Source organism: Neodiprion lecontei, chromosome 3 (genome assembly GCF_021901455.1).
Source record: "Neodiprion lecontei isolate iyNeoLeco1 chromosome 3, iyNeoLeco1.1, whole genome shotgun sequence".
Lineage (NCBI taxonomy): Eukaryota > Metazoa > Arthropoda > Insecta > Hymenoptera > Diprionidae > Neodiprion > Neodiprion lecontei.
Genome location: NC_060262.1, coordinates 35,995,059 through 36,008,918, shown reverse-complemented (window position 1 = coordinate 36,008,918; position 13,860 = coordinate 35,995,059). Strand labels below are relative to the sequence as shown.

The window sequence follows — 13,860 nt, the reverse complement described above, 5'->3', positions numbered from 1 at the left end:
TCGGGTTAACGTTTGACCGAGATCGAAAGACGTAAACCAACTCTCTGTATTGAAGCTCTCCCTTCGCTCAATGCTCATTCAGTATCGAGATCGACTCTCTTTTCTCACCGCCCCTCCCCCCCCCCCCCCCCCCCCCTCTTCGCCCGCTCCCTCCGTTTTTTCTCTCCTTCTTCAGCTGTCTCGCGTTCGGCGTCGGCTTCACCGCCGCGTTATGGCTCCAGAAAGGAAGGAAGAGAGAGAGAAAAGGAGAGATGCTCTTCTCTGTCGTCTCCGTCCGACAGTCAAGGTCAGGGTCGTCAGTTCGTCCGTCCGCCGAGTCGCGCCGTTCCATTCCGTTCCGTTCCGTTCCGTCCTGTACGCAAGCCGTGGATCGGTCGCTGCTGCTGCTGACGCCGAGACTTCTCAACCGAAGCCCCCGTTCCCGGCTGTTACAAACACTTGAAAAGTACAAGAAGAACACACCGACCTACCAGTCGGCCACGTGCTTTTCTCGTATGTCGAAATACGTATAGAGTACGTGAGACCAGATTCACCGTTTGTATACCTTCGACTTGAACGAAGTCGGTGTATGCATGCATACATACAATGCACATTCCTACGTGTTAATTGCGGTCGGTAAGATAAATAAATAAATCTTGGAATGCCTTTTCTTACAGTCGATCCCTGCAACCAAGTTCAAAAGACTTGTTCCTCTTCATCTCGTTATGCACGAATAACCAGCTGAAACGATTCAGGGTATTTCGTCGCACCATTACGGTCGTATCTTTTTTACTCGTTTCCATACTCTTACCAAATATATAAATACAGATGACGATATTCGGCTGTAAACGAATATCATGAAATTATTATGCGGATAGCCGATGATTGCCGAAGGAGTACAAGGAATACGGGGCAGACAGCTGCATCCCGAAACTGACAGATGCCTTGTGGAGGCTGCACGTCGACCCCCCTTCTTCCTGAGGAGGGGGGGAGTGAGTATAAAGGCTATAATTGGCACAATGCGCGAATTAGAGGGCTGAGAAAGCCGGAATAAAAGCAAAACACGTTCGCAGTGTGAAAATAAATATGAATGAAAAAGAAGAAGAATAACAAAAACAACCAACGACAATCTAGTCTTATAAACCAGCGACGAGTTTTTGCACTATCGAATAACGCCGTGTTTCACACATTTGCATTTATTTTCTTTGCGATATATTCACGCGAACTTTATGAAAGAGAAAACAAGAAAATATCATTTATACACTCCGTCTCGCGAGCCCATTGGTAGGTAATTCGGTGAAGCGGATTTTAATACGGGTATGGTCTTTGCATTCTTGTCGATAGATTGTCCAACCTGCAATTTCACGCTCATAAAATAAGAACGAAAACAACGTTTACGGTGTCATTTTACGACAAAAAATATTGAAAAAATTCTTTGCTCACTCTCGCATGGACTGATGATTAAGGAATAATTAACGGAAGTGAATTCGCACAATCCACCCGACAAACCAATACAATTATTCTAAAATTATCTTGATCTGATCGAACAACGCGTGTACATCGAACACCCCTATTTTTCTGTCGCAACAGCTGGTAAAATGCGCTTCTGTCCGTGACTCGGGGTTTCGTTGTTAAACCTGCCTCCCTCTGACGATGAGTGATGTAGGTTTTATTCGATCGCGGTACGACGCGTCGCTTCTTGCCCAACCTTATGCCGTTTCATCCATTTTCACAGTACTCGTGGAAAATTGACCCGAGGTTGGCCAAGGTCGTACAAAAAAATGCTCGAACCTACTCGCGTGTACGTTGACGTGATACAACCGATGCGGATGGGGGAAAAACGTCGCAAGAAGAGCGATCCATTTTACTCACTTCACTCGAATACCTACCTTATACCCAGGTGCTTTTTACTCGAAACTTACGACGTACTTTGTTGAACAACCGGCGTGAAATATATAGGTCGATTTTCAGCGGCTCAACTTAAATTGTAGACAGGTAAGTCATGTCACAAGAAAGGATATCTGTAGTTGAGACACTGCGGCAACATACATAGATAAAATTGCGAATACTTGATCCTGACAGGACATTCAAAATGACCGATACAACTCATTTCATTCGGCACGTTGTTTGTCATGCAGAAAATTTACGTACCTACCTTGTATTGTGCGGTGACACGCGGCTCTGTAGTAATTGTGTCTAAATTTATTCATTCCGACCTTGACCGTAACCCCTGTATTTCAGGGTTATCTCGTAAACAACAACGGATATACCAGGCTAATTACTTTTCTTGTATACCGCGATCGGGTTTCTCTTCTCTATTATAGTCTTGAATCAACGCATTCCGTTATACAGTTAGAGCGGATGTGCGTATAAATTGGCAAATACTGAACGGCGGATGGTTATACCTGCACATTTGTCTGGCATGCGCGGCAAGCAGTAAGTAAGTAACCCGAGTTCATCCACATCCAGGATATAATGCGTACCTAGTGAGTAACAAGCTATGCCCACGTAACTCAACTTCTTGCTGCCCACTCGAACAATTCTTCGACTTCCTGCCCTCCGTTATACCTACTCTCCGTCTTCGCTTTTACATCGATTTCCGTGAGAACGTTAATTGTTACATAGACGGGCAGGTATATTTGTACGTGTAGTTATGCGTTTTATAAACGTCAGTCGGTGAGAATTTTTATACCGTGAAATATCACACAGTTGTAGTTTTCCCACGTGAAATATTCGCGGTTAAGTCGGGATAGTTTCAACCTATTCATCGTCGTTGATTTACAGCTGAATCGGACCGTGATACATAATTTTCGGAATCTGACGTCTTCTTGTACCGAATTTTAAATCTATGGTGACACTGAGAAGACGACAAGGGAAAAATTGGCCGGTAGTCCGGCCTTGTAATCAAGATCGTAATTCAATTCTTGTACTTCCAAGTTCTCTGGTTCTGTTCTCTTGCGTAAATCTTGTCGTCGACGAGCAACGACCAACTACATTTTATACTATACCGGAAGTTGTACCGGCTTGCGATATAATCGCGTAGGCGGTGTTTTTCTGAAATTACAAACACGCATCAGTTTCCAGTTCCTCCGACCAAAACTTGTATCGCATTTTTCCGATTCAATGTTTTCAATTTTCGTTCTTCGCAATTGGTTCTGTGCCTGGATCGCCGATGTCGTTAACGTTTCGTTGACTCGGTCCGTCAGACTACTCGCACCTATCCGGGAAAATATCAGTTTCCGCTTTCGCGTCTTTTTACACAATGTATGTGCGCTTGTCCGTGTCAGAACTTTGAAAAGACTTGAGCTTTACGCGAAGGCTAACACCCAGCTGTAGACCCATGCAGCCGTCGTTATTAACAGTTCCGATAGGCGATAAGTTCGACGTGCAAGCAGCAGCAGCAGCAGCAGCAAAGAGCGAAGTCAATCGTAAAGCGTTACTTGTCAATCCGATATCTCCTCACTCGATAAGACTAAAAATACAACTTGGAAACGTACCGCACGCAGTTTATCCTTATCAATTTCTACCTCGCACCGTGCCTACGTGACATCCGGAACAATGCGAGCCAATGCACGCGATTCGAAAGACCACTTTCCAAGTCTGCTAACTCGTAAGTGTCACCCGTGAGTATCGTTAAGTATACCGTTTTACCGCAATGACGTTGGTCGACGGCCCCGCAAAAGGCAAAATCGTCCAATGTCCTTGTCGCACTTCCGTCGCGTATTAAACGTTGTCGCAAAAATGCGTGTCGCCGTTGTTACACTTGCGCATCGAGAAAGAACTGCGATACTTGCGACCATAGAAACTGATACAGTTTATACCCACTTCCCATCACTGCAGACCATTATATTATACCTGTACCTACCCACTCTAGTCTTTTATGGGAAAACTTGGGAAAATTGTTCGAACGGGGTTGTAGAGAAGAATTCACACGCGGTTGGTTCAAATTGTCCTATGGAGAGAGAAAATAATAATTGTACATACTTGTGTTTCGAAAACACAGCTTTTGAGCTTGATTCGCAGTTTATCACGACGAATTTCATTGCGCGGAATGATGGTGCAGGTTTGTTGGAAAAAGAAAAGAGGCCGACCACCCCGAGACTATGAATGTTAACGTAGGAATCTTGACGAGGCTGAGAGTCTGTTGAAGCGAGTCATGTATAAGTTATGCAAATTGCGATTCCCGTCCGCGTCTGCTTAGATTACCCGCGGCTTGTACCGCAGAACGGCCACCTCTCTAGACGTGGCATTGACAAGAACGGCGGGGAAAGGGTAATAGGAGAGAAAAAATTAAAAAATTAAAATAAAAAAAATCCAACCAACAGGTGAAAAAAGACGTAAAAATTGATTTGGAAAGAAAAGGCAAAACCAAATAGAGGATGCAGGACATTCAGAATAAGAAAGAAAAAAAAAATTATCATCTTCCGCAGATGACGCGCGGGGAATAATCGAACTATTCGAAATATCTCGAGCGCAAACGCGATTGATTGTACGTCTGCGGCGGGAGATTGGAAGCGAAATATCGTGGCAAGTTTCTTTCCTAGCGATAAATTGCCGCGAATATAAGGGTATGGAATGAAAATTTTGTCCTTCCTTTTCTTCGTCGAGGTATAGGTATTATAACCTCATCCTGAAGCAAGATGTCACTACCAGAATCTGCGATATCTCGAGGAATCCTTTTGCAATTTCGTTCATTGTACTTTCGGGGAACCAATTTCTGATGTAGAAATAAGCATCGCTGCAGTAAACTCTGTGCAAAAGTATATACATTGTAATGTATGTGTATCAGATTTTTTCAGAAAAAAAATAATTTACGATTTTCCACCGTGACATTTCCTAAAAAGTTTTCGTTTTATTAAAAGAAAGATTCTGTCGAAAAATGAGCGTTCTACGTTATGTGGAAGATCGCGCTCATTTGATTTTTCATTTCTTTTTTTCAATTCAATTATTATTTCTTTCCTGACATTTATATTCAACCCAAAGATAACGATCCGTAACACAAAAATATATCTACCGGAAATCGTATTCTCCTAAATTAAAATTTTATGTTAAATTATAACCATCTAATGAGATTGAATTAAATAATGAAAAAGTCGTCAGATCCACTTTTCAAATATCGACTGGAGACTTAACGTTACAAGCGTAGGTTTTCTTTGGGAAGTGAATTGATATTGTGATTGATGTAAGGGAAAAAACAAAAAAATTTCCTCACGATTTTTTATGAATTCGAAAAAGTGTACAAAAAATAAAAAATTAACTCACCGCGATCTCCCAGTCAATAACGTAAACATTATTTTTTTTTTTAACCTGAACAAACTTTTCAGGGGGCGCCGTGGTAGAAAATCGCAAATTATTTTTTCCCGAAACACCCAATTATATATGTACATCTTTTCACCTAGTATTGCGATAAACAGTGTCATGCCCAAGTCACACACGACCGTCATATTGCACGTATAATATCCCACAATCAGTCCAGCCTTTGATGTTTAACGATCCGTCAGATATGCAGCTTATACAGTTTTCTCCGTATTTTTGTTTTCCAATCTCATCCTCCTACCTCGAAATAGCGGTAAGTCGCGGTGCAGGGATTTTCTTTTCACCGCCGCGGTCTCGACCTCAAAAGCTGCGGTAATATCACCTATTACCGTCAACGTAATTTATCAAGCAATGACAGGCGACATGCGCTGTCCTCTTTAACCGCGCGCTCGCGGGCAAATTTATTGTCCTCAAGCAATATTAACTCTCCGCCTTGTACAGTTTACGTTAATCGAATATCCGTTTGTACTAAATACTTGTGTCTTCGTTATACATGCGGTTACTGCCGCAGCTATCTCTCTTTCATTACTTACTACTTACCTGTATAATTTAGTTACAGTTTTGACGTTTCTCAGACGGAGAGACCAGCGTGCGTATACCTATATATGTTACACATAATACGAAACATACGTGTGTATATGTATAATATATTATACTACCCTGAAAAAAAAATCTTTTTTCGTTCTTCAGCTTCATTAAATCATAGCTTTTTACATAATGTTGGACCTTGTGAAAGGAAATCGCCGTGCGATTTTTTTAACCGATGCCGCATCAAGATTTTTTATTCGCCATTTAATTAACGCGTAAGAAATCCAATTCTGCCTTAGGCTTCGCAATACTACTAACTCTGCGTTTAGTCTCATCGAGGGCTCCGCGGTTAATCAAACCAATATATAAAGTAGTCTAATAATTGCGACCTAATTTGTATATTTTTACTTAGTTCTGAAACTTTTCTTCATTATGTTATAAGACACAGATTCAAGTGTCCAAAAAATGACATTAGCACCTCGTGACCAGTTGTATCGTTTATAATGTATCGAAACCGTTCTTTTCTTGAATTTTATAAATTTGTGCTGAGGTTCATATTCCCGACGTCGCTTTATGTGACCTGTATTCCGGAAGATCAATTGTAATCGGCAAGATATACTTTGTTCGTTCGAATTTATCCATTTCGACTGTGTTCGATACACTGAGAGCTCATCGTCAGTGCTACGTACATAATCATGTAATTTTTTCAGCAAAAAAAAAAATACGGCCCTTTTTGAATAAAAAAAAATAATTTTTTCCTATTTTGATAAAAAATCAGCGTTACGGAACGTAAAAATTTTTTCAAAAATTCCTCTCGAAAGCTAACAAAAAACCACAACTTTTATGCAGAGTCATTTTTTTTCGGTTACCTCAAGTTTCCGAGATATATTCATTTGAAAAAAACGGCAACTTCTCGAACAATGAATTAAAAAATATGAAAAAATTTACATAGAGTACCTTTTAGTAGTACTTTGATATAACCAATTATGGGGCAGATCTGAGATGGTCGAAAAAAAAGTGGCCGAGTTGACGTAGAATTCCTCATATATCGCTTCATATACTCGAAAAGCTGATCGATCGAGCTTATTTCCAGAGTTTCAAGCTACCCAAGTTTTCGTAATTATTCCAATACAACAATCGATTGACGAGTTTGCTCGAGCGTTGAATAAAATTTGCAATTAATCGAGAAATCAATTATTTGCGGCAACATTGCGGTATTTGATATTGAATCGTTAAGCGAATACACAGCCTAGCTGTATACAGGATAATGCAACGGCCACGTACTCGTGGTGCAGCCTTTTCGTAGATCATGCAGAGTGTATTTTTGGCCAAAGCGACGCGACGAGACGAGGTCGCTTTATAAGCGGGCGGTTAGACGTCTGGCGCCGCGACGCCTGACCCGCGCAACATGCCGCAACAGATGCGGAAAGACCAACCGAAGAGAAACCTTCGCACAAAGGAGTAGGTAAATCAGTGGCGCCAGTCGGATAATTACGACGGTTTTGAAGTTGGCATCAAAGAGTGAAAAAAACAACGTCAATAAAACCCGCTTCTTTAACAACTGTCCATCTCTTGACACGGCTATTTTACAAGGCACGCGGTTCAAAGTCGTGCGCAAAATTCAAAACGCCAGTCTTCCGAAAAGGTATTTTTTTTTTTTACGGTTTACGGTTATTACGCCGAGCCGGGTCCTTATTTTCAATTTCATTTTTTTATTTTCTACTTTTTACTTTTTACTCAACTTCCTCGCGCCTCCCTCCGACTCTCCGCTATTTTGCTCCGCGCGCCGAACAAAGTTTCGCGAGCTAAGAAATGTAATTCGGACCGTTTTGCATGATCGCCGGCGTAAGCTGTTGGCGTCAAAGGAACGCCGATTTTGCGTAAAATATACCACGATGTTACGGACGTGAAATAGAGAAATTTACAGAATAGAGACAAAAGAATGGGAGAGGGGGGAGCGGGGGAAAAGAAAAATAAAAACTAATCCCGTATCCCAAATCGGTCGTTTCTTTCCTGGAAGAAGTTGGCAAAAAACGAGCTCTTTGTTTGGGCAAGGCCAGGGGATCAGCATTTTTTAGGATCTTATTACCTACCTGACCGCTCCGAATATATATATGTATATACAACGTGCCAAATGTCAATTCTTACTCACGTTCACCACATATGTGTTATTTCATGCCCAGTCAAGCGAGGCTTCTGACATGCGCGGATTGATGGTGAGGAAAAAAAATAAATAAAAACATACAACAACAACATAATTTTTTATTATTCCACTTATAGTCAAGCTGTATTACGATCAGATTTCATTCTGCGTCGTGTATAACTTCCGTAAAATTCTACTATCGCGTATAAACAATAACATCGTAAATACATAATCATTTTACACGCATATGATATAATATATCAGCTTTGCCATGTCGCAGTTATCTTCGCATGTAGCTTTTAAATATTTATTTAAACCCCGCTGTTACGTGTCGAGAATATTTTGAGAAGAAGGGAAATCCGAACGATAACTTATTACAATAATCCATACAACCATACAAGTGCAGTATCTTTTTCCTTCGACATTTTATTATCGCAGTATGCGTATCTAATTTTGCTCTATTTGGTCAGTAATGTGAAAAAATATTCGAAGTACAACACCCTCCTATTTTCCCTATTTACCCTAAAATTACCCAGCCTGAGTACCGTAAAGCCTGTATTTATTACGTATACTCCGGTTATGCGGGGAAAAAGTGAAATATCTACCCGCACCACAGCCACCATACACGTTACATCAACCCATGTAATTTCGATGCATGTGAACAACGTTCCAACTCACGATACGACGTACCACGTGGTAGTCAACTATAAGAAAAGTATATTTCGTGATTCTTTGGTAATTCACCGTCGAAATCACCGGGTAATACATGAAAACGAAATTATCGATCCGACGGCGATCGAGTATATCGCTGCAGGACGGGCGTTTATCCTGAAAAAATGCAATTCTTCCCCTCTTCGTCGCTGATGGAAGGAGAGATAGATAGATACGCAGGGTGTATAAGAGAATGCCGGAGTAGAGACCGTGGGGAATCTGCTATAACTTCTAAAAATGCTAATTTTACGTGCTTTCATTGTATGGTTGGTTATGTGCGGCGTACTGAAAATGAATTCCTCCTCCTCCTCCTCGTAATTGCTGTAATTATCGCATGAGGGATGGAACGCTATGGGGATGGCGGGACCCGCAAACTACCTTGTACTTATGAATAAATGTTCTTGTTGTTGTTGTTGTTGTTGCTGCTGCTGCTGCTGCTGCTGTTGTTGGTGTGCTGGTGCAATTGTGTTGTTACTATTAATTATCATCACGATGCGCCCCGTGTTTTATAAATAGCCCCTCGTAAACAGTTACTCCCGACTACAGTCGGCAGGTATGCGCGTAGTCAGGTACACCAACCACCTTCTCGTATACGAACAGATTTCATTCATTCTAATTACTAACGAGACGTCTGCTGCTGCTCCCGGCAGGTACGCAACGCGGTGTTTTTCAGGTGTTTGCAAGATAAGGGCGACGGCGACGCCGCCGGGAATCTAAGAGAAACACAACTTTTCAGTCAAATATAATGTCAAGCTTGCTGGAAAACTCTTTCAAACTTTGACTTTTTCACATTTAACCAGTCTCGCAGCGTTTCAACAGAGATCTACTGTCGGTAGAAATATTTCTTTCAATTCATCTCACGTCGACGATGACATCTCTTATATAACCTTACAACCGTAGGCTGGAACGTGCAATACAAGAGGCGAAAATTTTTCGCAACGCTTGAATTTAAAGGATAGACATCGGCGGTGGCCAATTGTTCCATAAATGCCGGATTATATATTGTTAACGTCTAAAACTGCGGCTCTTCGCTGCGTGCAGGCTTCTTATAATACTCATCTTCAAGGACCTTTCCTGTCGGGACGTCTAACGCCGGGTTATACAAGTAACGAAAATGAAACGCGCTAAAAAAAAAAAAAAATAAACGCGCAACTTAGAGTTATTCCCGACCGTCCGCATGGACGCAACGATACTGCCTGCCGTGCTTGCTTCACCGCCACATGCAGTCGGGTAAAAGCAACGGCGAACGAAACGGCCCGCAGGCCCTCCGTCAGCGGAACAGCCGCCTCTGCCTGCCTCTGAAAGGCCGCAACGGAGACCCTCTGGAATGCCAGTGCAACAAGAAGACTGCGACACCCCCTCCTTCGCCTCCTTTCCTTCTCCTTCTCCTTCTTTTCCTACTCCTCGGAGTTTGAGGTGGGACCGAAACTCGTCGAGAGAGCGACGAAGAACGGACCCAGTCTGCTGGGCTGACGGCGAGTCAATCCTTTCCTTCTTTCCTCCTTTCCTCCGCCCCTCCGCCCCTCCTCATCCGCAGCTCGTAGTAGTAGTAAGTAACCAGTTGTGGAATGCCACACGGGCCGTCGTCGAGACGAACCAGCCAGCCAGCCAGCCAGCCAGCCAGCCAAGTCGTAAGACCAAAGTCATTTTCACTCGGGGCCTCTCACGTCAGCTGTGTTCTTGAAGTCTTGAAGGGAATACGCACGAGTGGCGCTGCTGCTGACGCTGCATCCACGATACGGCATGCAGTCGAACGGCTATCCTATATCCACGTGGCTCTGTATATTTCAGCATTGCATTCATTCCTTTGGATATGAGAATTTATGCAGCCCGACGATCGGTCGGAGATAAACCGACGCCGACGTCGCTGATCGTGATGCCGCTGCTGCTCCTGCGGGAACTCTACGATCCCTGAATTAACGCGTAAATAACATCGAGGCTGTAATTCATTTCGCACGCGCCTTCTTTCCTTTTCATCTCACTAACTGAGACGCTTTCTTCTACGTGTAACGCGCCAATCTTCTCTGATCGCCATTCGAGCATTCATTCCTCTTTTCAATCGACCGGATCAAGTCAGTCGAGCCTCAACCTCCAACGTTGTCGGGTTTTTCCTGAAAGACTTTGAGTGTCGGATCTTTGGGTTATTCCAGATTCACACTGTCACGTACATCCGCGGTACCGTTCCCGAGTTTCCGTGCGGCAAATGCCTGGGAGGATGACAACCTGTTGACAGCGATCGGTTTTTTTTTGACTCGTTAGAACCGCAAAAGGAGAAATGAATTCCATGCTTTTCGATGAAACGATCTTTCCGTGAACAACTCGGTTTCAAAGCGGATTGTAAAGTTTTACGGCGTTTGATTGTTTGAAAATGTAACCTTTTCCCAGCGTTGAAGAATCCTACCTATCTACATGCTTGTGATACTTGATCTGTTATGCTAAAAATCAATCGTGAGAATGGAATTCTCGAGAGATTCGGTTGATTGAGGTAATTGTAAGTGAATACCAGCGAATTCGCTCGATCCAAGTTTATTTACCATGTAATCCAAATTCGCCACAAAGACGATTATTCATCGTCGGCGATCAATTTTCACGGAGTAGAATTCATGACTATAGCTCTGTTCCTTCTTACATCATGTTATAATATACCTGAAATTATCTGACAAATTGACTCGGTTCAGACCGAGTATACGTACGTATAAATAAATACTCGCCTATCTCGTTCGACCCGCACCTTTTACGCAAACTTTTACTCACAATTTATGCTTTCCTGAATTTGAGGAGTTCTTTGTCGCGAGGGGACGGAGAGCCAGGTGGTCCCGGGCCTTCTTTCCCCTCCCCTGTACTCTTGGAGAATCCTCTTTCTGCCGACGAAGTAAGTGGTGGCGGTGGTGGTGGTTATAGTAGTGGTAGTAGTAGTAATAGTAGTAGTAGTAGTAGTAGTAGTATAGTGTAGTATAGTAAAGGAACAGGAGGAAGAATCCCTCGACGCCAGTTCTGAGCATCTGCCGTCGACCGCCAATGATCTCTCTCACACTCGCAGAACGTGCATGTGTGTGTGTGTGTGCGCGCGTAGTGCTTACTGTAAACACGCGTGTCTGTGCGCATACACGGATAGAAGAAGATGCTACAAAAGAACCGGAGCCGTTTACTTTTCTTCTTCATCTTCATGTATGTTTTTTTTTAATTTTTATTTTTTCCCCTCAAATGCATTTAAAGATTACTTGCCGGCCGTTGAAGCTTTTCATCGGTTGAAACCCGCACGTCACGTACCGTTACTTGTTCAATGCACTCCGAACGAAACCTTAAACTCTTTGAAACGTTTCATGAAATTTCGTATAAACACATGATGACCGTATCCGGTTACGTTCTCGTTCGAACAGAATACGCTAAATTATACACCGTTCGTCCTGCAGGTTTGCATCTACGATACGGGATGCTTTTCACGACTGCAGATATTATCTAGCTTGCCTAGTGAGACGACACGCTGCGGGGGATGTTGGCATGTCTACACCGCTTGTAGTTGTCAACATACCGCGGACGTTAACAAACGGCCCGAAGCAACCGACAATGTTGTTCGCGTTCGCGCGTTCTATTCGTGTTCGATTAATGGAAAACTCAGCTCTTGACAGAAATGATAACGGTCGATGCTCGGTTCGAGTCGGTCCTCCTTCTCACCTTCTCACCTTCGCGCAATCCGACATTCCGATGTGCACGCAAGTCTTGCACTCGTCGTTGACAGCTGGAAAAAATCGTCACTCTGTTTTGTATAATTGTCTTTAAAATGTCATTGGTCGGGACGTCGACATACTTACGTACGATAATTTTGTCGTCGGCAAGTGATTCGGCCTTGAAAAATCCCTTCGTTAACTTTTATAAATAGATTTTACTACACGTATATATGTATATATGTACATATATAAATTTCGATGAGTCGCGATAAGACTTTGACTAGGTAACGGTCAAGTTCGCGAAGTCGAATGGACGAAATAAAAGGAAAGAAAAAAAGAAATACACGGAGCAACGATAAGGAGCGGGCTGATAGATGGGCGAAACATGAGTTCCAAGTTTTTCTTGACCCTGATTTTCGCGCCGCGGCGTTGTTTCGTTTCTTTCTGCAGATTGGCAAAATAAGAAGAAGAAGGAAAGAGTGAGATAAGTAAAAAATAACCGAAAAATGCGAGAATGAAAGAAACGCAGATCATTCCCATAGCTCGATTTACGTTTCTGCAAAGTCACGCACGTGGTAAAATTTGCATTTCAATATAGTATAAATATACACTCTCACTTTCCGAGCTCCGTGAATACACATCCTTTTTTTCTTTTTGTTGGAACTTTTCTGTACCACGGCCCTGACAATAGGCAGGTAGAAGTTTACGTTAATGTCTGTAGGTATGCCTACCTGCAACAATAATATAATATAATGGATCTTCTAGACGTTTCATTCGTCTCGGTTTTAAGAAAGCCAAAAACGAGCCGATCAACTCCAGGCTTGCCTGCATTCACCCAAAAACGTCTGTAATCATTCCGAAAAATTTGAATTTAATTTAAATTCTCCTTTTATACAATCGTTTTCGTTGCCAATCTCATTACCGGCATATTCGTGCTCATTCGCCGTTCGTCTCGAAGACGAGAATATAATATGCCTATCGCGTTATAACAAACCCACGTTACAGCAGGCATAAATACGTACATACGTACAGTGGTTGCAAGCGAAAGCACAATTAGTGGCTCTATTGCGTTCTGCGAAAGAACCGCTCCGCGATCGCTGCCTTGGCCCCCAAGTCGGCTTTGCGGAACAAATATATATGTATATACATATTTGCAAGATTTCGGCACGTGCGAGGTAACTTTGACCGAGTCGACCGTATCCAGAAGCCCTCCTCCCCTCATCCCGCTCTTTTCCTCCCTGCCGCCGTCTCAACTATACCTACGTACTGTTATACATACACAGTCGTATATCTATACGTGTTAATAGAGCTGACACACGTTACTTACTCCGTCCCGTATTCGCCGACAGTTGGATCCGTTAGATTTAGGATGGACCGTATAAAGTCGTATATAAGCTGCGAATGATACAGCGTAAATCAAATTATATAGTTAAGTCACATCCCGCGGTTATGTAAATGGCCAAAATGAGCATCGCACCTTGTGCCTCGACATTACAAGTTTACATGTGGCGCGTG

General features: G+C 42.7%; 2 protein-coding genes across 5 annotated transcripts in view; one reads left to right on the top strand and one right to left on the bottom strand.

The window, feature by feature from the left end:
- Positions 1 to 13,860, top strand: part of LOC107226636 (helix-loop-helix protein 11) — a 188,096-nt gene that overhangs the window by 158,968 nt on the left and 15,268 nt on the right. The gene's annotated exons all lie outside the window — the stretch shown is intronic.
- Positions 10,684 to 11,752, bottom strand: LOC124293385. Its single transcript, XM_046734212.1, has 2 exons — positions 11,432 to 11,752; positions 10,684 to 10,900 (listed from the first exon to the last, which is right to left on the bottom strand). The coding sequence occupies exons 1-2, from the start codon at positions 11,677 to 11,679 to the stop codon at positions 10,819 to 10,821; spliced, it is 330 nt and encodes a 109-aa protein (XP_046590168.1). The 5' UTR covers positions 11,680 to 11,752; the 3' UTR covers positions 10,684 to 10,818.

Bases quoted from the DNA above. Each gene is read 5' to 3' on its own strand.
- LOC124293385 (XM_046734212.1), bottom strand. From the start codon at position 11,679: ATGCTCAGAACTGGCGTCGAGGGATTCTTCCTCCTGTTCCTTTACTAT. The intron at 10,901-11,431 runs GTGAGTAAAAGT...CGCTGTCAACAG, and splicing joins AATTCAGGAAAGCATAAATT to GTTGTCATCCTCCCAGGCAT.